Genomic DNA, 26,438 nt, shown 5'->3' with positions numbered 1-26,438 from the left:
AACCACTTTGGGTATACCATCTGTTTCTTGCTATTTTGGGCTCAAAGAACATAAGAGCACTGTAAACTGGGGAGGGATTGATGAATATAGAAAAGCTATTATTGTTCTATCATCCTCTCGTCTGGGCTTCATAGAGGATTTTGAGCATATGCACAGTCCCTGTTCTGCCCAGATATCAGGATGAAGACTCAGTCGGTTCTTGGCTCAGGGCACCCAGGCCTGTCTGGTTCCAGGTCCTCAGTTTCTTTTTTTTTTTTTTTTTTTAAGATTTTATTTATTTATTTGACAGAGAGAGATCACAAGTAGACAGAGAGGCAGGCAGAGAGAGAGAGAGGGAAGCAGGCTCCCTGCTGAGCAGAGAGCCCGATGCGGGCCTCGATCCCAGGACCCTGAGATCATGACCTGAGCCGAAGGCAGAGGCTTTAACCTACTGAGCCATCCAGGCGCCCGGTCCTCAGTTTCTTATACTGAGTTAAGCCACCTCGCTGCAAGGGAAGAACAATGTCTGAGGCTGGTTGACTTTATTAGTAGCCTCACGTTTCTGTGAGAACATCACTGCCTTGGAGAGACCCTCCAGTGTCAACCCCACCTCCTTCACCTACTCTGTTTTCTTACTCAGCTTCTTCTGTCCACCAAGGACTAATCACTACTGGGCACTATCCTGTATATTTATTCACATGCATGTCTATCTGTCCATGAAAATGCATGCTCCATATTGGCAGAGTTTTCTTCTTCTTTGTTTACCACTGTTTGGTCCCCAGGATCTAGAACAATACCTGGTACCTGGTTTCCCTCAATAAATACCTGCTGAGTGAATGAGTGACTGAGTGTATGAGACAGTGAGTGGGGGATTGGGATTGCAAAGGAACAAAAAGATAATCATGGCTCACCTTTATCAAAAACAATAGCAACAATTCAGTGTGCTCCTAAAATGGGCCAAGCACCATTTAGATGCTTTATGCATAATTACTCATGGAAACATTGTAGCAATTGGACCAAGTTGCAAAAGACTGTTACTTTGTAGGTGAGGAAAGTGAGGTCCAGAGGGATTCATCCCTTGCTCAGTTCCACAGGTAGTAGGAAGAGAAGATGGGATGGAATCTAGGCCTCAGGCTTTTGAGAAAACCACACAGCCTTTCTATACTGAACCCACTGCACCAGGCTGTGCTGGGCCCTTAATATGTTCTTTTTCAATTGAGTTCTCACACTAAATTCAGCAAGAGTCTCACACTGAAGTCATGAGGAATTGTTTCCTCACGAATCTGATGAAAAAAAAAATGGATTCAGAGAGGTTGGGTGAGTTACCCTAAGTCACACAGCTGGTGAGTGACAGAGAGGGAATGTGTGCTGTATGCACTTTGCAGCACCCAGGACACCTGCCCTCATTAGTGTCCATTCTGCAGGTCTTCGAAAAGCTACAAAGGGCAAGTGGGCTTCCTGGGACTCAGCAATAACCTACTCAACACTGATGACCCCAGTCCAGGGGCCTCATCCTTGAGAAAGTCCCTGCCCTGGGTTGGTGAGCACTAATCTAAACCAAAAGTCCACCAGACTAGCAGAAGCTGCCAGAACATTTGTGGGGGGACATAGCCAGCTCCAACCGGACAGTGTGTCCCAGGGGGCAAGGCTCTGTCCACGACCCTGTGTTCAGATGGTTTGAGTCAGTGTTTGTCACTGCTGCCCCTTCTCTCCCGCTCATGCCCTAACAGCAACGTGGGACAAAACGTGAGACTTAGCTCTTCAGTTGCACAAACGTGGGTGTGAATTCAAGCTCAGTACTCACCACCTCTGTGTTCTCACTTCTCGGAGCCCCACTTTCTTCTACGAATGGGGATAACCATTCTTACCCGTGAGCAGTGCTGTGGCTGCAAACTCACAGTGTCCAGACCTGAGCCTTGCAGTGGTTCCTATCGTGGCTCTGATTTGTAGCAAGAAGGGGAGCTAAGGAGGCCTCTCACAAGAACCAAACAGGATGTTGGGAGTTCCTGCAGGTTATAGCATTCCTGCCTCTGCCTGTGTCACCCCTTCTCATGTTACTCTGACTGTCTGTCTCTCTCTCTTACACACATACCCACACACGTACACACTGATCTTGCCAAACCCCAGAGGCATGGTTGGGGCAGTGCAGCACAGAGGCAAGGAATCCTCATGGCTGGATTTGACTCACAACATCACTTACATACAGGGAGGCACGTCTCGGCCCTCTCTGGGGCTCTGAGTCCTCGTCAATAATATGGGGTGATGAACTCTCCTCTTAAAACTGTAGCTAGAACGAAAGATCATTTACTTCAATGGCCTATCTCAGTACCAGGCATGCAGCAGGTGTTCTGTAATGGTTATTTATAGGGTGAGAATTCTCTAGGCTATGTCAAAACTTTGTGGTTAAGCCTGGTCAACTGTGAACTATTTAAGTATTTAAAACCTCAAATATGAATCTCAGACCTGTGCCCCTGAAACCATACACTATGTGTTAATAAAAAAATAAAACCCCAAGTAAGCATGACAAGACATTGGATTGAACATGTCTTCTATGATTAAGGCTGAACCTGTCATTTATTTTGCTCGGTGGAGGTTTGGCCTAGATCACAGCTGGTGACCTCAGCATCTCTGGGTGGTTTCCTTTCTTTCAGGATAAAGCCAGTATATTCTTGCTCATCCCCCTGGTCCCAGATATCGCATTGTTTGGGTGTTCTAATTGAAAAGCAGCTTCCTTTTCATTTCTCTTCCGGCTTTTCCTCTGAGGCCTCCAGGGTTTCACCTGCTCCTTTTGGTGGTCATGGTGAGTGCACAGCAATAGTCTCTTTGCTTTCTTTGATTCGTCAAGAAGTTCTTGCAACAAAGCCCTGATCTTAGGGAGCCTTGAGAAAAGCAGGGCTGAAGCTGATTCCAGAGAACTCCATCTGTCAGGAGGGTGGGCAGTGCTTGGATGCGCATCCAGGACACCTCCAGGGTCCTAGTGCATCAAGATTATTCAAGCAGCAGCTTATTCATTGCCTTTACTTCTCTTCCACTGATCTTGCTGTGGTGGCTTGGGTGGGAAATGGACCCTGGTGGGAGGGGACTTCTCCTAGTTCTACCCTCAGGCAAGGTTCACAAACCCAAATGTCTTCAGCCGATCAGCAGATAACGTCAATGGTAACATCTTACCCACAGAGTAAGAAGACACTGGAGAGCTGACTCCATGGAAACACATAAAGGCATGAATAAATGCATGTAAAACTCAAATTTCAATCCATTCTCATGATGGAGCTCGCATGAAGTCCATCTTACAGATGAGGTACCCGAGGCTGGAGAAGTCCTGCATGGACTTCATGGTGCTAGGCAGTCTGGGTGGCCTGGCACTCTTGGGTAGCATGGTCTCCATTCTCCGGTGCTCATGCAAGGACAGTGGGATTCTCCCAGAGCTCGGGACCAGTGTGTCCAACTGCACCCCTCCCACCACCACTGTTCCTCCCAGCTGGACAAGCCTGGGCTCACCTCATTGTCTCGGTCTTTCTCCAGGAAGTGGCGGGCCACGTGGCTGGGTAGAATGTTCCGGAGCATGTTCTCATTGTGTTCCCTTAGCTCCTTCATCTCATTGATCTCCTCTTTGGCCTGTACTCGCCAAAGGAAGTCAAGGCGGGCTGTGTACTCTAGCTGTTGTGTGTGGGAGAGAAAGAGAAGGAATGGGTGAGCTCCCGGGGTACAGGCTCAGGCACACAGGGTGTGAGGGGGAGAATGCTTCTGTGGAACCCTTCACAAACAAAACAGAGCCTGAGCTGAACATGCTGGGGGCATTTTGCCCAATGCCAAGAGATTGGAGGGTGATTCGACTCCACGGGGCTGTGGACCTTCCCTTCCTACCATTAAGACACCTATGATTTTGTGATTGTGTGACTCTCTGAGGATGACTCTGTCATCTACTAGATTATAGGTGCTGTGAGTTCAGGAGTCCCTTCATCTGCTCAGTGATCTCCTTACCATGGAGCACCATGGCAGGCACAAGGGAGGTACTCCATCAGTATGTGTGGACTCCACAAGTAAATTCCGATAATAAAGCCGGCCAACACATAGATGGTGGTTGCTATATATCAGCAACATTTATTGTCTATTCGAAACAATAAACATCCATTCATTCCCTTCATCACACAACAACCCTGATGGGGAGGTATCATTATCAACCCTTATCTTATAGATGAGAGAATCAAAGTGAGCAGGGTTGAGTGACTTGACTAAAATCGCACACTCGTGAGTGGGGAAGCCAGGGCTGGATCGAACTCCTGAGTCTGAGCTCTTCATCATGAGGCAAGAAGAAGAAGTGAATGAGAGCATCATGGATTCTAAGTTGAGAGACAGATGTGGCTTAGGGTCCCGGTCCCACATTCAAACGTTGTAATCTGGACTCGTGACTTTAACACAGATTCTTTATCTCTACAACTGGGATAAACACCCATGAGCACGTGGGACTGGAAGGAGAATTATTTAGGGTGTTACAGAGAGGGCACGTGGCTCACAGTAGGTCCTCAATGTACATTGTTAGCTTCCCCATGTTTTAGTTTCCCCGCACTGGAGAGCAGACAGATTCCTTTTAAAGGACCCCCTAAACCATATTTACTACAGTTTGGGGATACCATTATTTCCAACTTTTTTTTTAAAGAATTTATTCATTTAGGGGCACCTGGGTGGCTCAGTGGGTTAAAGCCTCTGCCTTTGGCTCAGATCATGATCCCAGGGTGCTGGGATGGAGCCCCTCATCGGGCTCTCTGTTCAGCAGGGAGCCTGCTTCCTCCTCTCTCTCTGCCTGCCTCTCTGCCTACTTGAGATCTCTTTCTGACTTGTGATCTATCTGTGAAATAAATAAATAAAATCTTAAAAAAAAGATTTTATTCATTTATTTGTCAGAGACAGAGAGAGAGAGAGCACAAGCAGAGGGAGGGGCAGAGAGAGAAGCAGGCTCCCCGCTGAGCAAGGAGCCTGATGCGGGGCTTAATCTCAGGACTCTGGGATCACGACCTCAACCTAAGGCAGACTCTTAACTGACTGAACCACCCAGGCGTCCCTATTTCCAAGTCTTTTTAACTATTGAAATGGACAATATGTTGTGCAGCCAAACATATGATGAGATGCCCTGAATTCAAGGGTTTAAAACATTCAGCTAGTTTCTTTCCTTTGTCTTACATGAAAGTCTCAGGGGGTGGTAAAAATATGGAAAGACAGAGGCACAAGATTACCCCTTCAGCAGAATTTGTAATAGCAAAAGCTGGAAACAACCCAGGTGTTCATTTTGTTGGCTGAAGAAACTATTGTATATGACTACAAGGAAGAAAAAAGAAAGGAAAACGATTTCTCTATACTTTGATGAACTAGTCTCCAAGGTAGAGAAAAGCATGTAGAATATTCCACGTTTGATCTACAAAAGGATTGTCTATGTCATGGATGGAACTGGAGGGGATTGTGCTAAGTAACAGAAGTCAGTCAGAGAAAGACAAATACCATATGATTTAATTCATAGGTGGAGTCTGAGAAACAAGTCAGATGGAAGTATGGGAGGGGAAGGAAAAATAAAATAAGATGAAAATATATAGAGAGGCAAACTTTAAGAGATGCTAGATTATAGGAAATAAACTGAAGGTTGCTGGGGGGGAGGTGGGTCAGGGGGATGAGGTAACTGGGGGATGGGCATGAAGAATGATGTAACAAGCACTGGGTGTTGTATACAACTGATGTATCTCTAAATTCTACCCCCGAAACTAATAACACACTCTATGTTAGTGAAATTGAATTTAAATAAATAATTGAAAAATAGAAAAGGGGGCATAGACTTCTCTCTCTGTCCACATGTATATATTTTCTTTATTTATTGAAAAATAGAAGAATAAAAGGTCAAACATAAAAACTCATTACTGAAGAGACGAGGAAGCGAGGGAGTAGAGTGGAGAAATAGGGATAGAATTTAAGGTTTCAAAATTAAATCTTATTTTATAAACTTGGCTGTTGAATTGTGGAAACATTTTTCTTAAGTACAAAGCTAAACAGATGTTTAAAAAAAGAACTCGGTAAGGAAACAGACAGAAGACAAACAAATGAATCTATACATATAACCACACCAAGAGGAAATATTCCAAATGTCTTTAACATATAATTTGATGACCCATTTGTAGAAGGAAATATTCTGAGGATAAAAAGAACTCAGAAAGAATCTCAGAACCATTTACAGCTATTGTATTGTTGGTGGTAGTGTCTATCATTACTCTTAGACTCCTGGAAGTGAATTACAGGATGAAGCAAATAGGTAATTGGATTGGTGTCACTGAGACCTGGTATTTCTGGGAAGGGAAAAAGGACATGCATATCTAAAATTGATGGATCTAAGCCAAAAGTCAATAAGCACCACTATGAACTCATGGTATGTACATATTTCCTACCTTGGTCCACTGATAAAAAAAGCCTAGAAATAATGAAAATCTAGTAGTAGCAGACACTCCTAGCATCTAGATTGTGGTTTCAAAACATCAATTCTTACAAAAATGACCTCACACTCTTTGCAGAGATGGCTGAAGTTTAGGGCAGGAAACGTATGAGCCCGGACCATTTTTTTTTTTTCACATCAGAAAGTAAGAACATCCCCAGAGATGATGGGGGTTGTGTGAACAGGCTCCCATGTGTCAAAGATGTGACAAATCAAGCTTTAATAAGGATAGTGATTGCAATGGATTGAAACACAGGGACTCTGATAGCATGCATCAGTTCACAATGACACTTAAGACACATGACTGCATTGATCATCTCTGGTTGGTGCTTGGGGACAGACTGACTGGGAAACTTACAGGGAATGCAATTAAAGGGAAATAATTAAGCATTTATCCTGGCTTTGTCTTATGAGCTGTACCTGGAGGAGTAAGCTCTTGTCCAAACTGTATTCTGGCTAGTGACTTATGGACTATGGATAGAATCAAGCTATTACCACCTATAAAATTAATGAATAGAGGCTATTCTTATCAATAGCTAGCTGCTAATAGAAAAAAAAAAAGGTAAGCAGATATTACATGGCTGTTAAAAGTAACTCACAAAACCATCCAACAACGTATTTTTTTTTTCCTCACCAAGTTTCTAAACATAACTACCAATACAGGAAAAACAATGGGCAGAGGAATCTGTTAAAAGCCCAGAGAGATGCAATCAACAAAGTCTAAACTGGGAAGCATTATAGAAGTCGGATGACTTTCACAAAATGTTGCCAGAGAGAAAAGATGGAGAGTAATCTTATAAATTAACAGACTTAAGAGATATCAACCAATGGCAATATACGGATTTTAATTATGTATTTGTGACCCAAATCACATAAACAAACTTAAAAATATAATTATGAGCCAATTAAGAAATTGAAACAGTGCCTAGAGGCTTGACAATGTCATAGAGACACCATTTTCTTTTTAAAAGTGTCTAATAGCATTGTGATTAGGTTAAAATTCTCTCTCTTGATTGGATGCATACTGAAGCATTTGCAGATGAAATGACAGGACATCTGGAATTTGCTTCAAAATAATTAGGAAGGAGTGATGAGAAAAATGAATAGGGAGGTAGGTGAGAAAAGACACAAGAGTCAATGATTGTTGAAGTTGTGAGACTACTATGCATTTCATAAACTTTTATATATGTTTGAGATTTTCCATAAGATCAAAAAATGATTAGAGGCAGTGGGTTGCTGAAGAGATGCTGGTCTTGCCCGTTTTGCTGTGTGAACTTGGGAAAGTCATTCCACTTCTTGTGTTTTGGTTCTCCTTCTAAAAAAATTAAGGATAATAGTCTCCATGATGTCTAGTTCAAGAGGCACAGATTATTATATGGATCTATTATATGGACCAAATTACATGATGCATGCAAAAAAATCCTGAAATGTCTAAATTATAGATTTATAAGGTACTACTGCAACTTAAGGCAGCAGGGGATAAGATCAGATCGAGGCTGTGCATTTGCTTTTTTCCTTACAGATTCAAGAGCATTGAATTTTAATTTGTCAAGTTTCAGGACAGTATTTTCTTATCCAAAATGAGATGCTTGTTATCTGCCCTGAAAAACAGTCTGAGGGGTTTGAAGTGGCGGGGGGGTGGGAGGTTGGGGTACCAGGTGGTGGGTATTATAGAGGGCACGGCTTGCATGGAGCACTGGGTGTGGTGAAAAAATAATGAATACTGTTTTTCTGAAAATAAATAAATTGGAAAAAAAATAAATGGAAAAAAAAGTGCATGCTTGGTTGAAGCAGGAGATCATTTTCAATGTATTTTCTATTGAGAACCTTTCATCTGGTTGAATTCAGCTCGGAAACACAGGTAGGGAAATCTGGAGTCCTGCAGTCGATTTCAGCCAGGATTTTCCAGTTACAAGTAAAGAATGCACTTTGCATGTCAGCCAGGCAATGGCTGGTCACTGCATTGAAGGCATGTCCATACGGAGACTCGAATTCGAGGACAGCTCTGACTCTTGCCAAAACAAATCTCATGCAGGCAGGCATTGTCTATTATTTAATCTCTGGGGGAGGAAAGTATAGGCCCTTCCAGTTTACAAAAGATCTAGTGTACTGTGCACCTACTATGTGCACGGTGCTTGGCATACAAAGATGATATGCTCTCAGCTCAGAGGTGAAGGGAGAAGAAGGAAAGACAGAGGAACGTGTTAAGGAAAGAGCATTTCAGCACAGTGGTTAGAGCAGGTGTGGACAGCAAGGCAAAGTGCACAGAAAGCACACAGAAGCTTTGAAAGGGAAAATCTTCACATTTGCTCAAGAACTGGCAATGGATTTGGAAGTGTAATCTCTTTCTTGATTTTTACCAGACTATTAGGGAACTGGCTCTATGAGAAGGATACCAAGGGAACCAACACATGTTGTTCAGAAGATTCATGCCAGGCTCTCAGCACAGAGTGAGAGTTAACAGTGGCCCAGCTCTTGCCCTGGACCAGGCCCTGTTCTCAGCACTTCCTCTGCTGAAGCTCATCCAGTCACATGACTCAACAAGGTGGGCATTTTGTTATTCTCATTTCACAGGTGAAGAAATGGAGTCACACTAAGGCAACGTCAACTGCCCAAGGGCTCACAAGCAGAGACTGGCTCTGAACTCAGGATATTCTGACGCCAAGCTATGACTTGACCCCTGCATTATACGCAATTGACCTCAAGCAGTCATTCTTCAACTCTTCCTAGAGAACTTTTATCCTTTTCATTTTGTAGGTAAAGATGGGGCAGCTCTAGGGCCTTGAGTTTCTCAATGTCACCCATCCTTCCAGGGACATTGCTGAGACTCAAATTTAAGACCATTTGGTTCCAGGGGCATCTGGGTGGCTGAGTTGGTTAAGCATCTGACTCTTGATTTCACCTCAGGTCATGATCTCAGGGTCATGAGATGGAGCCCTACGCCAGGCTCCATGCTGAATGTAGAGCCTGCTTGAAATTCTCTCTCCCCCTCTCCCTGCACCATGCTCCCCACTCCCTCTCTTAGTCTCTTGCTAAATAAATGAATAAATGTAAAAAGAATGAAAAGAAAAAGAATATTTGGTTCCAGTGCTTGGGTGTTTCCTTCTACACCACACAGTCTTGGTGTCTCTCTTTATCTGACCCAGAAGTAAGAGGAGATCTCATTAATCTCTGTCCCCGTGTGCAGAGGCGGCTTCCTCTCCTATAAACAGAGCCCCTGAAGAGAAGCCCACACCACAGGGTTGCCAGTGAACCAGGTGAGGTGGCAGGCACCTGACTGCTCTCTCTCTCCAATGTTTAGAACGTTCACCTGCCTTGGGGGAGGAGGAAGGGATGGCACAGCACTTCCACATGTGTACAAGATGAAATTTCCCAAGTGTTTAGTTACGTAACTTCCTCCATCCCTCTGGAGATATCTCATTACACACGCTCCCACTGGGCTGCTGCTGTGTACCAGGCATCTATGGGCATTATCCAACATTTAAAAAAATTGAGGGCCCCTGAGTCACAAAAAGAGAAACTGGTGGAAGCAGGTAGCAGTCCCTAGGAGTAGACAGACTTGGTTCAGAGAAACAGGAGCCTGACACAGAAGAGACACAGGTGAGGCAGAAAGACCCCTCTCATAAAGAGAGGCAGGGGCACATGGTGGGGAGAGAAGATCCGGAAGTTTTGGATTCCTGTTTCTACCTGGTGTTCCTTGTTGGCTTTATGACCTTGGTGACTTGGGACCAGATGCATAAAAATACTTTCCCCGTTTACCTCAGAGGCCTGTTTTCAAAGTAAAGCATTCATAGCTTATGACTTTTGAAGACCTATTCTATGTGCAAACACTGGGATTAATACATTACAATTATATTCTTATCCAATCTTATAACGACCCTATGAGGTAAGGCCGTTACTAGCATACCCGTTTTATAGGCAAGAAAATTGAGACTCAGAAAGTTAAGTAAATTGCTGAAGGTCGCATTGCCACTAAGTGGCAGAGTTGGGGTTTGAGTACGTCTCCCCTACTACAAAGCCAGTTAACTTGTGACTGCTACCATTATGGGATGTGATTATGTAATTTTAGAGCCTTTTGAAAGTTAAAAAGAAGAAGGGGACATATCAGATGTCACTTAAGCACTTAGATCCTCCCTATGCACAAATATACCCTTACTTTACAAATAATCTTAACATGGTTAGGTTGTCTGTTTCCCAGGACAAAGGGAGCACAGAACAAATTAAATCAGAATGTTAAAAGGGTATTGGGGAAGGGACATTGCCAGGCCACAAAATAATTCCTTATGCTGATAGAGGAGAAAGGAACATCCTTCCTATTGTGGAATGAGCTCCCTCACTCTGAACTTGCTATCAGTTATCTTGGGGGGGGTTGCTCACTCAGCAGTTTCAAACCTGTGGGATGGAGGGTGGGTATGTTTCTCTGTAGGATCGCCTTGTCTGATTTCATCTTCATAGCCTTCTTAGTGATGGCTGTTTGCATGTCAGACTAAGGGGTTTTCCTCTGTAACCAGAAGCCATCAAGACATGGGAGATACGACCCCAACTCTAACAGAGAGCTAGAAATACCTAAAAATAGGAATTCTGGAAATGGCTAGTTTTTGACTTTGCCTTATTATTTTGCCATGAATTCAGCTCAAATTTAAAACCAAATCAAAGTCACACTGCAAGATTGAGTGCCTGGGACCATTGTGTTGGTGCGTGAACTTGTTTCTTTCTCCTGTCTAGAGAAGTGGAAAGGGTGAGCTTTGGAGAAGAATCTGGGTTTGAATGGGTTCTCCCCGCTGACTAGATGAGTAGCATGATTTTCTTCATCTGCAAAATAGACTGCCAAGAATTACCAATCCAGGTTGTTGGGAAGATGATACCAGATAACAGAGGCACAGAGCTAGAACTCGATACACATTAACACTTCTCCCTCCTCAAGTCTTTATACTTATCTTTCTTCCCCTTGGCTACATGTTGCCATCCCCCTTATTACACATAACTTTGTATGTATTTCTAGGTTCTTAGGGATTGGGGCTGTTTCAGGGTTTCTCAGGGTTGATTACCTCCCTGTTTCCATGGTGATTTCTTAGCGCTATGTTTCTATTTCTGCCCTAGCCGAGTCTTCTGTTTTGTTTTTCTCCTCTTCTGGTAACTTTTTTTGAAGTGGATGTAGACCAAAGAAAGATGGACCGGGATCCAGGGCAGGGCAGAGAAGCTGGCAGGGGCTGGTTCCACCAGGGAGAGAAAATCTCCCCGGCTGATGAACACCACAGCAGTCATGATCTGAGTCTGCATGGAAATGTCCTGCTGACCACAGCAGGTAAGCGGCTCGGGGTGAAGTCTGATATCGCACTCATATGCAGAAGAAATTCTTGCCCCAATGATTCAAAAAGTTCTTGGACAGCCTGATTGCCATGAAGCAGGTCCTCTGGGAGACTAGAACCTTTGGGGTCAGGGATGGGGTTTTAGATGGAGCCCGCCACAGTGCCCGCCCCAGTTGTTGGCAGAGTCGTGGTTCACAGGGAAGTGGCACTGATTCGCTTTAGGCCCTTTATCCGCTTGGACAAGTAAGGAATGACATACTTCCTATACTTCCATAAGGCAGTATGCAAAATGCTGCACATGATAACTCAGACAATTCTCCAAAATGGACGCATCCAGGTGTTACTATCCTATTTCACACTGGAGGAAGACCTCTAAGTTCAGGGAGACGAGCAACTTGCTTAAGGCCACAAACGGAGCATCAGAAGCTAGACTAGGACCCTGACTCCACTGATCCTCTCAACTGCAAGATTCCCAAGCCCAGCGCACAACTTCTCCAGGAATGACTCCATGCTGGCAGTAATGGAAATGGGAGAGATCACCGTTTGCCTCAGGCAGAAATGGTAAGTTTTTATTTGTTTGTTTATTTTTCATAACAATGATCTCTTTGAAAGAGATATATCTGAAAGGCATTAAAACATCCTGGCTTGCCAAATCATCTTCTCCAGTTTAGTTTTTTTAAGGTGGTCTTTTTTTTTTTTTTTTTTAAGGTGGTCTTTACTAGGAACCAATTCATTAAGAATCACTACTTCCTGCAAGCAGCTAATGGGTCATTCGCTGCAAGGAAGAGCAGAGGACTCATAGATTGGTTTCAGGGCAATGGGAAATGCCAAGTAGCAGAGGGGAATTTGAGCCAAGTGTTGAATTACCTGCTGTCCATGGTAGAACACAGCAAGGAGGAACATGGCCATCAGCAGCAGTGATGCCTCCTTGGTCCCCAGGAAATCTCTGTTGGAAGAAGAAAGGAAAGATGACAAGAAGAAAGGCAAGGTTACAACCATCAAGAGACCCCCAAGGAGACTCATTAGCAGACCAGGTTCAGAAAGAAGCTGGATAAACAGAAAGGAGGGAATATTTCTTGAGCACCCACTAGGCGATAGGGGCTGCTGTCTGAAGGTTTCCACATAGGCTAATTCAGAAATCAGTTGATTCTCCAGGGTATGAGGTCACTTTTGTCACACCTGGTGGATGAATCTAGAGTCTAACATCTCAACAATGCACTCACATTGATAAAAATGTTTTCCCTTTGTGGAACACTTCCAGACTTCAAAGAACTTTGAAACTTTCTCATCACAAAAATCCACATGAAGACCAGGATGCCTCCTTTTTCTTTAGATGTTATTCTATTTCAGAGATAGGTACATGGTGCTGACAGTGTGGCTATGTCTGTTTTAGCTGCTTTTGCTTAGATTCTTAAATTGATTCAATGATTTGGACACTATTTTAATTCTTTCTAAGTTTAAAATTCTTATATTAATTCTATGAGTCAGGCACTGTTATAATCCCCATCTTATTTCTTATATCTTTTAATAAAACCTTTGTTCCCTGTGAGTCATTTCCTCCTGAACTGACACCCCTCACCCCCCACCAAATGCTCCATTCACAGTCCTTGTTGGGTCACAGGCTGAGGGGTCACTGGTCTGGCCTGTCCTGGGCTCTCCCAGAGATCAAGCTGGAAGGCAGCCGAAGATGGGTAAGCTTATATTTAAACATCGATATGACTTTCAGTCATCCAAGGAATTCAGAAGTTCCGAAAACCCTTGTTCGGTTCTGCATGTTTTCTTTCATTTTAGCGCAGCACGAAACCTTTCTCAGGACAAGCTAAACCAGGAGCCAAAAGGTTTGGAAGAAGCAACATTGGACTTTGACTATGGACACTGGCAATCTGTGGAAATCAACAGTCCTCTTGACAGGCTTCTGGGGACTAATGAAGAAAACTCAGAATAAAATGTTGTAGACAAATTATCTGTGGGGACATTGGCACTTGCTTTCCATTACTCCTGTTCTTCCCCCACTTTTTCTCCATCTCGGGAGAGGCCCCCATCATCCACTCACCCTGATGCTTGAGCCAAATACAAAACAAACCTAGGAGTCAGCCCTCACCACCCCAATATGTCAATCCTGCCTGCTCTTCCACCCAAATATATCCCCTGTCCCTCCACTCCCTCCATCTCTACCTCTAACCCCTGAGGGCAGCCACCACAGCTTTCAGTAGCCCCCTGCATTGCCTTCTAACATCTATTTCCATCCTATTTCTATTTCTGGAATATTCTGTGTCACTAAAACCAGATCATGTCACTCTCTGTTTTATTGCCTCCCAACCAAAAGTACACATATACTCATTAGTGGCTTAACACTGATGAGGCTTAAAGACACAAGGTGCCATCAAAGAGGAAATGCAGCATGTAGGTGGGGGGAATAGAGTGGAGGCTGACAAGACCGCACCCAGGTAGTCTTGAGCCTTCCCTTTTCTCTCCTCACTGGAGATGAACAGTAGCACTGGGCTCAGGAAATGGGGGCCTGAACCCCGTTGCCAAGACCAGCATCTCAATCTAGCTTTATGTTGAAGACCCTCCCAGCTGATCCAGAGTGGGCCCAGTCCAGATCTGCTGATAGAACAAGAACTCAGGAACAGAAATGTGCTTTCTCTTGGGGGGAGCTCTTGTGCATACGGGAACCCAAGGAGACCAGGATGTCTATGGGCTGGCACAAGATTCCAATTTGTGAATTCCTAGTTCCATCTGCTTTTCCTTAGAGATAAGACACTAATAATAGATGATACTCATTATTGTGTCTGTCGTCTATAGCCCCAGCAAAAGCACATAATTACTGAGCACTACTGCATGCCAGGCACATGCTGGGGTATAGAAAATGAAAAGAGAGAACCAAACAGATAGATAAGTTCATAAAACAATACACTCCATTATAAAAATATGTCCTTGTTGCCATGGGAATACATGGGAAGAAAAAGTAACCCAAGATGGATATTCTAGAAACACAGGAGCTGAGTCTTCGAGGGTGGTAGACTTCAGGAGGAAAAGATAGGATGGGCTCTGTAGGTATGGGGCATGTATCTTACTTAGCTAGCTGGTTGAAGCCTACTGGTGCTTGTTCTTGCTCCTGGTGGGGATGCTTGAAAAAAAGCCCTCCTTCACACAGCTTCATGTGAATGGGAGTCATCCTGCATTTAACTCCTCCTGAGTGTGCCCTCCCGGGATGCCTGCTCTCCCAGGCACTTTTGACATCCTTTTCTTTGTGACGTAGAAGACTTTTGGAAGGCCAGCAATGTGTTACTTGCAACACACTTTCAAGGGAAAACACCCATACCTCTGGAAAGCAGAGGCTGACCAAAAATAAAGAGCTGGCTAGATCAGAAGAAAAAGTATGAGAAAATTACTATGAATGGTTTCCTAGTCTTTAAACTCTATTTCACCTGGAAATATTATAGCTGGAGTCAAGATTGCAAAGTATGCATAGAAAGTCAGCCAGGCCAAGGAACATCCAAAAACTGTGATTTGAGTTTAGAAGGAATTTATTTTTTCCTGGTAGCTTCTGTGATTCTTTGAAGAACTTCCAAGAGAGTCAAATGACCAAAATGTGAATGAAGTTCTAACACTTTGCTTGATATTGGGTGGCACAGAAGTAAAACCAGGGGCATTTTGAATTAATTTATTTACAGTAATAAAATCATGGAATTAATACAACCATCTCCCTATGCTAATAGAAAGGCACATAATTAAGTAAAAACACATGTAGAATAATGCTGATTCTCAAGGGCTGTAACAGTCTTTAGAGAGAATCTTATCTGATGTCTCATAAAAATTAATGTTTAATTTGAGTGTTACTCATTACAGAAGTATTTATGTTAATCGTGGTAAATTTGGAAGCTAATACAAATTCACAAATAAGAAAATAAAAATTGTCCTTGTGCCTACCACCCAGAGAAAACAATTATTAATATTTTGGAGCCAACCAGGGGTGCCTGGGTGACACAGTCGGTTGAGGGTCCGACTCTGGATTTTGGCTCAGGTCATGATCTCAGGCTCCTGCGATACAACCTCTCAGCAGGTTCTGGATGCAGGAGGAGTCTGCTTGGGGACTTCTCTCAGTCTCCCTGTGTCCCTCCCCTAGGTTGTTCTCGCTCCCTTTTTCTCTCTCTTTAAAATAAATAAATAAATCTTAAAAAAAATATATTTTGGTGCCAACTAAGTGTCCCTTCCCTTTCCTCCATGCAAAAATATGTTTATACATTAAGGACTGCATGGTTCATATTGTTTTTGAAACCTCCTTCTGTACTTAGTACATATTATGAAAATAATTCCATGTAATTCAATATTTTACAAGGCAAGTTGGGTGGGTCCATTCTATTCCATACTATAGGTATAATAGATCTATTATCTATATAATAGATAATTATAGATCTATTATCTATATAATAGATAATTATCTATTATCTATATAATTATATAGATAATTATATAATAGATAATTATAGATCTATTATCTATATAATAGATAATTATCTATTATCTATATAATTATATAGATAATTATATAATAGATAATTATAGATCTATTATCTATATAATAGATAATTATCTATTATCTATATAATTATATAGATAATAGATCTATTATTGCATGGCTTGCATGACTTCTATTTTATACATTTAAAATCAAGGACCAGGGAGAAGCTACTTGCCGTGGGTCACACAGCTGATTCCTATCAGAGCCAGGGCGCAGTTTCACATCTTAAGCACCAAGCTCAGAGCTCTGGCCATTTGTGCTTCTGATGCCACATTCTTAGTTTAACTATTACTTCCATTTCCTCTTTTGAATCTCAAAATGAGCCAGCCAGTTTGAATGATGCTTTATTCTGTTCCCATGCTAATGACTACATTTGCCAAGTGTTGGTCGCATGCCATGTCGGTAATAACACTATGTATAGGTGATGGTCTTTGGAGCTGCAGGAGTAAACACTGGAGGAGTCATGGGGACCAGACTGGGAGACATGCGGAGTCCTTGAGAAGCAGATTGAATTTTAGCTTCTTAGAGGTGATAAAGAGCCCCTTCAGGGATTTTTTTTAAAGATTTATTTATTTTTAGAGAAAAAGAGAGAATGATTGGGGGGGTGGGTGGGAGGGAGAGGCAGAGGAAGAGACAGAATCCCAAGCAGACTCCTAGCTGAGTTCAGAGAATGATGCAGGGCTTCATCTCACAATCCTGAGATCATGCTCTGAGCCAAAATCAAGAGCTGGAAGTTCAACCGACCCAGTAACCCAAGTGCCTTGAAGCCCCTTCTGGGTTTTAAGAAGGATAATGAGTTGACCAGATGTCTCTGATGGTTTTGAGCAGGATGCATCAAGAGTGGAGGCTGGAAGATCAGGTAGGTGACAGCAGCCCAGAGATGAGAACGAGGATCTTTCTAGGACAGCAGCATTATGGCATGGAAGGTGCATGTGGGATAATAATTGTTAGTATCATTCAAGTGCTTGTTCTGTTCCAGGCCTTATGTTAAGTTTCCATGATCACATTTGATCTCTTGGATACTCCTACAACATAGGACGGGTTGTTACTCTCACTTTACAGATAAGAAAAGCCGTGCTCAGAGGGATTGTCACTTTTCATGAATTCCCTTGGGAATCACACAGCTGGCCGATGGCAGTGCTGGGGTTTGAACCTAAGTGCCTTAACTCCTAAACCTGTACTCACACCTGTTGTGATAGAGCGCTTCCCTACAAGGCATACTGAGATAGATGAGTCTCCAGGGATCAATAAGATACTGGGGGAGAGGGTGCCCCTCCTGTTTTGGACTCAGGGTCATCTGCTGAGGTGGCGAGTTGTCATGGAGGGCCTCCTGAGCAGACTGGGAGATGCTGGTCTGAAGTATTTGGGACCATCTGGCTGGAGATGCAGCCAGGCTGCCAGTGGAAGGTTCTTCACACTCTGCATTACAGGTGTACCTAACCAGCAGAGTGCCGCTGAAGTGCCCAAGGTGAGCTCCTGAAGTGTTGGCTAACACCTGACCGCAAGAGCAGGCTCTGGCTGCCAATGGGACGCACAGTGGCCACTGATCTGCTGATCTGTAACTCAGTGAACGAGAAGGTTGAAAGAGCTCTTCTGATCCTTATTAGTTTAGTTCCATGGATAGCAAAGGGTGAGTCAATACAAGACTCGCCAATAACTGACCTTGAATCAGGAAGAAGCTGAGAAAAATACTCTGACCTTGCACCAGTGAGCTTGGGTTTGGATTCACGTTCACAACCCTACTTAACAATTTCACTACAAGCTCTTCCCGAAGGCCTCGAAAAGAATTCAGAACTAATAAACCTCTCTCCTAAGAAGGGGGGAGGGGCTAGGAATGCACCGCTACGGATCTCCTGCTGTGTACCAGGCATATCAGAGCCTCACATGGCCCCGGGATAGAAGACAGTTATTCCATTTCACTGACAGGCAAACTGAGGTCCAGAGATGGGAAGTGACTTCCTAATGCAACAGACTCTGGATTTGAAGCCAATGCCCTGGCTGGTTGGTTTAATTTTATTCTTACCACAAATGTGGCTTATTTTGTTCCTACATCTCTTTGCCCTCTGTTTGGCCATGGCCATATCTATTGCCACTAACTATTTAACCTAATTTGAAACTGTTTTGACTTTTTGAACCCTGGGCATATGATGAGAGATTCTTCAGCTTGACTTAGAAGAAGCATGTGCAGTATTGACAAAGGCGGACTTTGAAGCCTGGACAAGCCCCGTTTGACTCCAGATCTGTTCGTTACTAGCCACGGGCACCATGAAAACTGTTTAGGCTTTCCGAGCCCATGTTCTTCGGATGGTTGCTGTGAGGATCAAACAGGGTCAGGTACATAAAGTGTCTGACGCATAAAAAAAAGTTAGCATCTGAAATTTATAAAGTACCCTCACAAATCCAGTAAGAAAAAGGCAAGGAGACTAACAGAACAGCAGTCAAGGGAGATGACCTGACAGTTCACTTGAAAGGAAATCCAGGAGTGCCTGGGTGGCTCAGTGGGTTAAAGCCTCTGCCTTCAGCTCAGGTCATGATCCCAGGGTCTTGGGATCGAGCCCCACATCGGGCTCTCTGCTCAGCGGGGAGCCTGCTTCCTCCTCTCTCTCTGCCTGCCTCTCTGCCTAGTTGTGATTTCTCTCTGTCAAATAAATAAATTATTAAAAAAAAAAGGAAATCCAAATAGTTAATAAACAAAAATGCACAAACTTGCTCATGACCAAGGAGGTACTAATGGGAAAAACGAGATTCACACCCATGAGTTTGACAAGAATTTTGAAAGTCTAACAAGGGTGGGGTGGGAACAAGGAGCAACAGGACCATTGCTTGTGAGAGGGAAGTCATGAGAGAGACAATGAGGTGACCAGATGGCTCTGATGGCTTTGAGAGGGGTGTGTCCAGAGTGGAGAGCAGTTCGGCAAAACTGTACACAGTGGGACAGAGAAACACCTCACAGTCCAGCGAGTGTGCTTTTAGATAGAAGTTCCGGGAGACGTTTTTGATAATGGTCACTGAAGCATTTTTTAAGTAAGGAAAACTACTAACAGCCTGAAGGTCTATTCATAGGTCAAATGATAAATATATTTTGGTAGGTTCGTATTATGTAACTGGAACATATTACCACTGCCAATTGTGAAAGCAGTCTGCAGAATTACATCTGTGGCCATCAAACTAGAAGCATCAAAGAAATGCAATACTGCATGACGCCGGAACGATTTTATAAGTAATTTATAATACAGACATCACTTAATGTGTATAAAATACATTGACAGGAAGGGTACACAGTAAGTGCCTTAGAAGTTGGCTCTTAGGAGGAGGGAATAATGCTGGGGACGAAAGACCATCTGAATATCATAGCAAAATATTTGAAATACTTGATCCTCTTAAAATGCAGAAGTAAGGGCACCTGGGTAGCATACTCAGTTAAACCTCTGACTCTTGATTTTGGCTCAGGTTGTGATCCCAGGGTAATGGCATAGAGCTCCGCATCAGGCTCAATGCTCAGCACAGAATCTGCTAGAGATTCTTTCTCTCCCTCTGCCCCTCCCACTCTTGTGCTCTTTCTCTCTCTAAAATAAATAAATAAATCTTTTAAAAAATGAAGAAGTAAACATGACTCATTATTAACGTTGTTTCCAGGGGTTGGTTCATAGATGTTGATATAATTAGTATCCAGTACATTTTCTGGGGCTTTTTGGACAATCTTTGCCTCATATTTTCTCTCATTTGGTGGGCCCCTTACTATGGTCTCAGTTAGCTCTAAGCTTCTTACACCTGAGGCCACTGCCTATGCCACTGCTGGCTCGGATGAAGCTCCATGGTGCAGGAGTGGGGTCTGGCTTCCCCATGGGGCTGTGTGAGGGACCACGGGCTGTCACCAGGAAGGTCATCTGGAGACCGAGCTGTGTCTCATGAGAGACAGGAAAAGGATGGATCCAGGAGAGAAATCTCTCTCCCTTTCTGTGTCTGAACCAGCTTTCCTCACTTCACTGCCCATCCAGAGACATTTCAACGAAGTGGTTCCTTTTTCTTTCTTCCTTTTTTTTTTTTTAAAGATTTTATTAATTTATTTGAGATAGTGAAAGAGCACAAGCAGGGGGAATCGCAGGCAAAAGCAGAAGGAGAAGCAGGTTCCCTGCTGAGCAGGAGCCCCATGTGGGACTCGATCCCAGGACCCCAGGATTATGGCCTGAGTTGAAGGCAGGTGCTTCACTAACGAGCCACCCAGGTATCCCTGAGTGGCTCTTTCCAATCTTCTCCTGACCGATGAGGCCACAAAATACCATGTCAGCTTATGCTTGTCTCTAGACCTCTTCTCCCTCTCTTTCACTGCCCTGGAGTTGTGCTGGCTCTTCCACCTTGTTTCAGCTCTGTTGCAAGAAATCTAGGGTGAGACATTATTTTTGGAGCTTTTCTGTATTTCACAAATAATCCAGGGCAAGGACTGTAGTAAGTGTTCAATGCTTCTATTAATATTATCACAGCCAAATTATAATCAGACCTCATGCATCTCAGAGCTGTTAAATTGGAAGGAATCATAAATTATTAAGTTTGGAGGAAGGAGACGGGAGCTACTCTTTCATTACTACTCAGTCCAAACTTTACAACTGAAAACAAGGGATTTTGCCTAAACTTGTAAGCCAGAGAGCTCCTGAGCTGAGAAACAGAAGTCAATATCCAATGGTCCCCAAGTTTTGGTGATGCCACCTCAATCATCTTCCCCAAGGCTCCATTTCCAACTGGGAGTTGAGCCCTTTTCGAGCGTGTGATGGTGAGGACTTACTCTCCACTGTGGTTCAGGTTGTCGTAGCGCAGAAAGAGGCCCGCATAGATGGTTTCGGTCAGCAGAGCGTAGATGGCGATCATAATCAGCAGCACAGCCAGTTTCAGGACAGAGTTCAGGCGGAGGAAAACTGCACAAGTCACCATGGCAAGCACCCCGGTGAAGACGAAGTACTGGAAACAGAGAGAGGGGAGGTGGTCAGAATCCAACAGGAATGTGGGAGGGCCAGTCCCCTCAGCACGAATGCCAGTGAGTCTCCTGACGCAGGTGGCAGCTGAGCACCTCCATTTGGAGACCTCAGGCTGCCCTCAAGTCCAACAGGCCTCCAATAGAACTCATCACTTCCTTACCACCTCCTGAGTCTCTGTTCCCTGGCCTTTGGGGACCATTTATGCCAGTCCTAAACCAAAGAACACTTGGTCTCTTCTTTGCTGCCTTTCTCTTCCCCACACTCCGTAGCCAGGCCACCCCAAGTCTGTAGCCTCTACTTCCTTCAGGGAGCTCACACCCAGACAGCTCCCCTCTCCCAAGCACTTTCTGTTCTGGTTCCCGAACAGTTTCTGGCAGCTCTGTCTGCTTGCAGCCCCCAACCCCCACTGAACACACACTGTCTTTCTCTCTCTAGAATTTCTAAAACACAGACCTCATCATGCCTCGCCTTAGCTTGAAGGACTTTCATGGCTCACCAGTCCCTCAAACTTGAGTGGGAAGCTCCCAAGGCCAGCACAGATCAGATTTCCCTTCACTTTCTAAACCCAACATATGCTCCAGCCTCCCTATCTACCTGCGCCTCCCATGGCTGTTTCCCAACTCTCCTGGGCCTCCGAGCTCAGCATCTCCTGGTTCAGAGTCATCCATGTGACTAAGCCTCCATTCTCTGAAGAGCATCTTTTCCTCTGAAAAATCTTAGTGCTCATTTCCAGATGCCCTGGAAGCTGGCTTGTTCCTCTGTAGCACCACCCACATGCAGAATAAGATCTATCTCTTTGTATAAGAAGTAGCTGTTCCAAAGGCCAGACTGGTGCCATTCAAGCTGGAATCCTGGTACAGGCCTTGCAGCTCAGTCTGCCCAGCCATAGTTCAGCCCTTTGTAGGATGGTGCCTGGCCTCCTATCCTGCCCACTGTAGCATTCTGAATGGCATGTTTGGTTTGGATTCTGACTCTCCAGTGGGAAAAAAGAATAAAACTCACATTATTAAGGCCCACGTGGTCCTCTTGTAATTTTCAAAATAACTGGCCAAGATGGGAATCATAATTCCCACTTTACTGGTGAAGAGACTGAGGCTCACAGAGATCGTGTGAATCGTTCCAATTCTCACACCTGGAAAATGGCACCTAGGACCCTTGGAAGCAATCTGTCCACGTACGTGTGACTGCAGTGGGCACATTGAGCTTGATAATCCCTAACATCCACTCCAGCCCTCTTATGCATGGCTTTTTGTGGCAATTGGAGGTCTCCTTTCTCCTATTACAGAAAGAGTTTCTCGATGGGTAGAGGACACCATAAGAAGTTCTAGACATCTCCAAGTGACTATCGAAGACACGTTTATTGAGTTCCTAAGTCAAACTGACTATTAATGTACATTTTCAACAGCGATATCAACAAATGTGGATAGCACCTTGATGAGACCTCACTGAGCATGAACAAGACTTTATTGTGCATGTAGTAGACTTGGAAATGAATAAGGCTACGTCCCTATCCCTAAAGACCCCTGCGTCTGGTACACCCTTCACTTTTGTCTTTCTTTCTTAGTAAATCCAATTGTGTCCATGTCTGAAATGGATGATGAGCTTTCTTCAACTCTCCTTTAAGATCTTCCCTTGGCAAGATTTTCAGGTGACTCATCTTGATGCCCTGAAACCATCATTTTAACAGATAGAGGAGAGTTGGGTAGACCTGAAGCATCTTGTTTCATTATTACCTGCATCATAATGAAGGGTTGTGCATGGTTTTGTCAATGCAAATTACAAATTGTGTATTAAATTAAAGCTGTCAAAATGATTATGCCCTTGAGCAAAAGTTAATGAAGTCACAACAGTTAAGTTTAAGAAGTGTGATAAAGACTTGCTGTGTGGCTGTTGTAATCAAGGCATGTTGCTAGGCACTGGGAATTCCAAGGTGAGAGATGGCCTGGACCACACCTGGTGGTCTAAGATGTAAAGCCAATATGTAGAGACCAACACTAATGTGCTGGATGTTCTCTGCCAGCAATATGAACCTTATGGTGATGCTGTAAACCACAGGAAATCAGCAGCATAAGGACCCTGGGTAGATAACACCAGGAGCTTTTCCTCTGTCTCTTTTCTAGCTTGAATGAATAGTGGGAGTGGGACCAGGGAATGGAGAGGAACAGGAAGGAACTGAAGTATTATAACTTTGAAAAACCTCTCTTTCAGCTGCATCTGGACCCATAAATTGCATGTTTCCTACAACTTGGGAGGATGCTGGACCCAACACAATGACTAAATTTCTTTCAAACAACCAATAGTTTCTGTGTTCTTTTAAGTTAGCCAAGGAACTCAGATGCCCCATAGCTTCTAGAGTGCCCCCTGAATGGGTCCTGGGCATTCGGATTTCACAGGTGTAGCAGGGCAGAGATAGGAGGCAAAGCCACGTTGCAAAAACTTGTATGTGCTGCTGAGAAGTCTGCACTTTATTTTGCAAGGAGCCACAGGTGGGGTTCAGGTTTGTAATGGATTCAACAGGTCAGTGGTCTAGGAATAAACTGTGGGGTAAATAAGTACAGGAGGGATTGTAAGTCATGGAGGAAAACTGGAAGTTTAATGACAAGTTTGGGGACTAACCCAATAGATGGGGCAAGAAACATGTGTAACTTTACATGAAGATGGGGGAGGGAGGAGTCAGGAATGGTGATAAGCATTCCAGCAGGGATTAATCTATTAACTAAGAGAAAAAACCAATGCAGAATGAGGATGGGGAAAAGGAATGCATTCAGCTTTAGGGCTCTCAGGCTTCAGGGATGGAGGATGATTCAGGAAGGACAACTGAGGGCAACCACAAGTGTGAGGCTGAGGCTCAAAAGAGAGATGGGTCTGGAGACATGTTTGACATGGTTCAGCTGACCCCACAGTGTGGAGATTGTCCAAGAAGAACATGAAAAGTAAAGACAGAAGATACAGAGACTAATGTATAGAGTCTCTCATGTTTGAGGGGCTGTGGGAAAAGAGAAATAAGAACATTCATTAGGGATTGTTGAGGGTACAAGAGGACAATGAGGAGAAAAGTGTGAAAAAATAGGTATCCCCCCCAAAATAAAAATCTCCATAGAAAAAGATTTTCAGAGGAGCATTTCAAAGGCAATGTATAGAAAATGTTTTCAAAATAACTTAATGCCAAAAAGCAGGATATAAAATTTTATATGCACTATAGTCATAACAATGCAAAGTATGGACACATAGGACATGGCTTTGGTGTGGATAATTTCCATCTGTAAAGTCCTTTAATCGCATCATAACACCAAATACCAAATGAGGCAGGGATCAACGTACTGTTCTGCAGGGAGTTCCTCTGTTCCCGAGAAGTCTGCATCCCATATCATCAAGGAGATTTAAATGATGAAACATCGTCCCACCAGGATATGTATGAGAAATAGTAGGGACTGGTCAGTTTCTAGCAATTTTTAATAGAGAACACAGACATTTTAAGGGGATAAGAGATCTAATCATGATATGGCAGTTTTTTTTTTTTAAAGATTTTATTTATTTATTTGACAGAGAGAGATCACAAGCAGGCAGAGAGGCAGGCAGAGAGAGAGAGGAGGAAGCAGGCTCCCTGCTGAGCAGAGAGCCCGATGCGGGGCTCGATCCCAGGACCCTGGGATCATGACCCGAGCCGAAGGCAGCGGCTTAACCCACTGAGCCACCCAGGCGCCCTGATATGGCAGTTTTGACCAGGAAAGTAAAAGATTGACTGCCCCAATGAATGCCAGCGCCTTGGTGCCCACGTTAGGAAAAAAGAGGGGAGAGGCATTTCAGTAGTGAGGCTGACATGTGGGGAGGAGAAGAGGGACAGACACTGAGGACGTGTAGGTGGGAGGCAGCCCAGGTCCTCACACAAGTTGAACACCCGGTAGCGTGAGGGGATCAATGGGAGTGGCAATGCCTGCGCATCAGGGTTAAGTTGGTGGGAGGTGGAAGTAGTGCTCATAACCAAACATTTGCTGGGCATGAATTCTGTGTAAGGTCCTTTATGAGTGGCTTCATATGCTTCCACTTACTTAACTCTTAAAATGATCCAAGGACAGGTACTATTTTTATAGTCATTTTACAGAAGAGGGAAGCATATAGAACACATTTCTGCTTCTGAATAATCAAGATTTTCTTCTGTCAGATAATACACTGACTTGGGAAATGACAAATAAAGCAAAATCTTCTAAGTCTGTACTGAAAAAAAGTTGGAGTCCCATGCCATGGCAAAAGGTTCAGAGGATCAAAAGTTGAGGATTATGTTTTCATGAAATAAGTATTTTGCCCAGATTCTACAACTGTTGAATGAGGACCTACTAAGAGCCGTGCCAGGCTGGAAGGCACTAATCTAAGGTCAGGACACTGTCGCAAAGTATCATAAATGGCCTTGGCAATAGGAGCACGTTCTCCTCCTGGAAGAGGAGGAAGCAGAAGAATATCACACCATGGTAACATGAAGAAGGACTTGAACTCAGCCCCACGCAGGTCATGCATGCTGAGCTGTCAGCCCCCCTTTGGTTGCTGCCAAATCCCATGGCATTATAAACTCACAGAAGAGAAAGGAAAGATGACTGACAATTTTCATAAGTCACGGTCCTTCAGGGAAAGAATCCAAACTTTCTGATTCACACAGAACCCGGTTTTCGATGATAACTCTTGGTACTATCAGCACAGTGAAGTAAATATGGACCAAAGACAGAGGCTTCTCTGCTTCATCCTGAGCCTCCCCTTTCCACACGGTCCAGGAGTGACAGTGTCAGGACCCGGGGCTCACCACGGGGGCAGGTGAGATGAATAACCCGACGCTCCTTGCTCTTTACTGGACTGCATGAGGCAGGGGAGAGGGGCATTTTGTTTAGGCTGGATGCTCTGCTACAATCTGACTGTGCTTTGTCTTCTTCTACATCCCCGTTTTGATGACTAGCCTTTTTTTTTTTTTCCCATACTAGGGAAAGAATGGTGAATGTTCTCTTGGTTATTGTAGTTGTTAGCTTAGATCTGTCGAAACTGCATTTAAAGTCCACAAGTAGATGTGATGTTTATATCTGACTTGGGTTGAGGGGTGATAAATTATTCTAGATATTTCTTAAAAGCAACTACATTCACAGTTGATACTCTAACCTCATAATCCTTCTGGAAAGACATACCTGTATTAATGATGTGTACAA

At 43.8% G+C, this 26,438-nt stretch overlaps 1 protein-coding gene across 1 annotated transcript in view; it reads right to left on the bottom strand.

Moving 5' to 3' along the window:
• The window catches only part of ADCY8 (adenylate cyclase 8), a 217,319-nt gene that overhangs the window by 17,406 nt on the left and 173,475 nt on the right, over positions 1 to 26,438 (bottom strand). Inside the window, exons 12-14 of the mRNA XM_044244935.1 lie at positions 21,063 to 21,235; positions 12,625 to 12,703; positions 3,478 to 3,636 (exon numbers count right to left, since the gene is read on the bottom strand). Of these exons, the coding sequence (XP_044100870.1) occupies positions 3,478 to 3,636; positions 12,625 to 12,703; positions 21,063 to 21,235 (411 nt within the window). The remainder of the gene's footprint in view (positions 1 to 3,477; positions 3,637 to 12,624; positions 12,704 to 21,062; positions 21,236 to 26,438) is intronic.

The sequence above is a fragment of the Neovison vison genome, chromosome 4, assembly GCF_020171115.1.
Source record: "Neovison vison isolate M4711 chromosome 4, ASM_NN_V1, whole genome shotgun sequence".
NCBI classification, from domain to species: domain Eukaryota; kingdom Metazoa; phylum Chordata; class Mammalia; order Carnivora; family Mustelidae; genus Neogale; species Neogale vison.
This window is presented reverse-complemented; position numbering and strand designations above follow the sequence as displayed.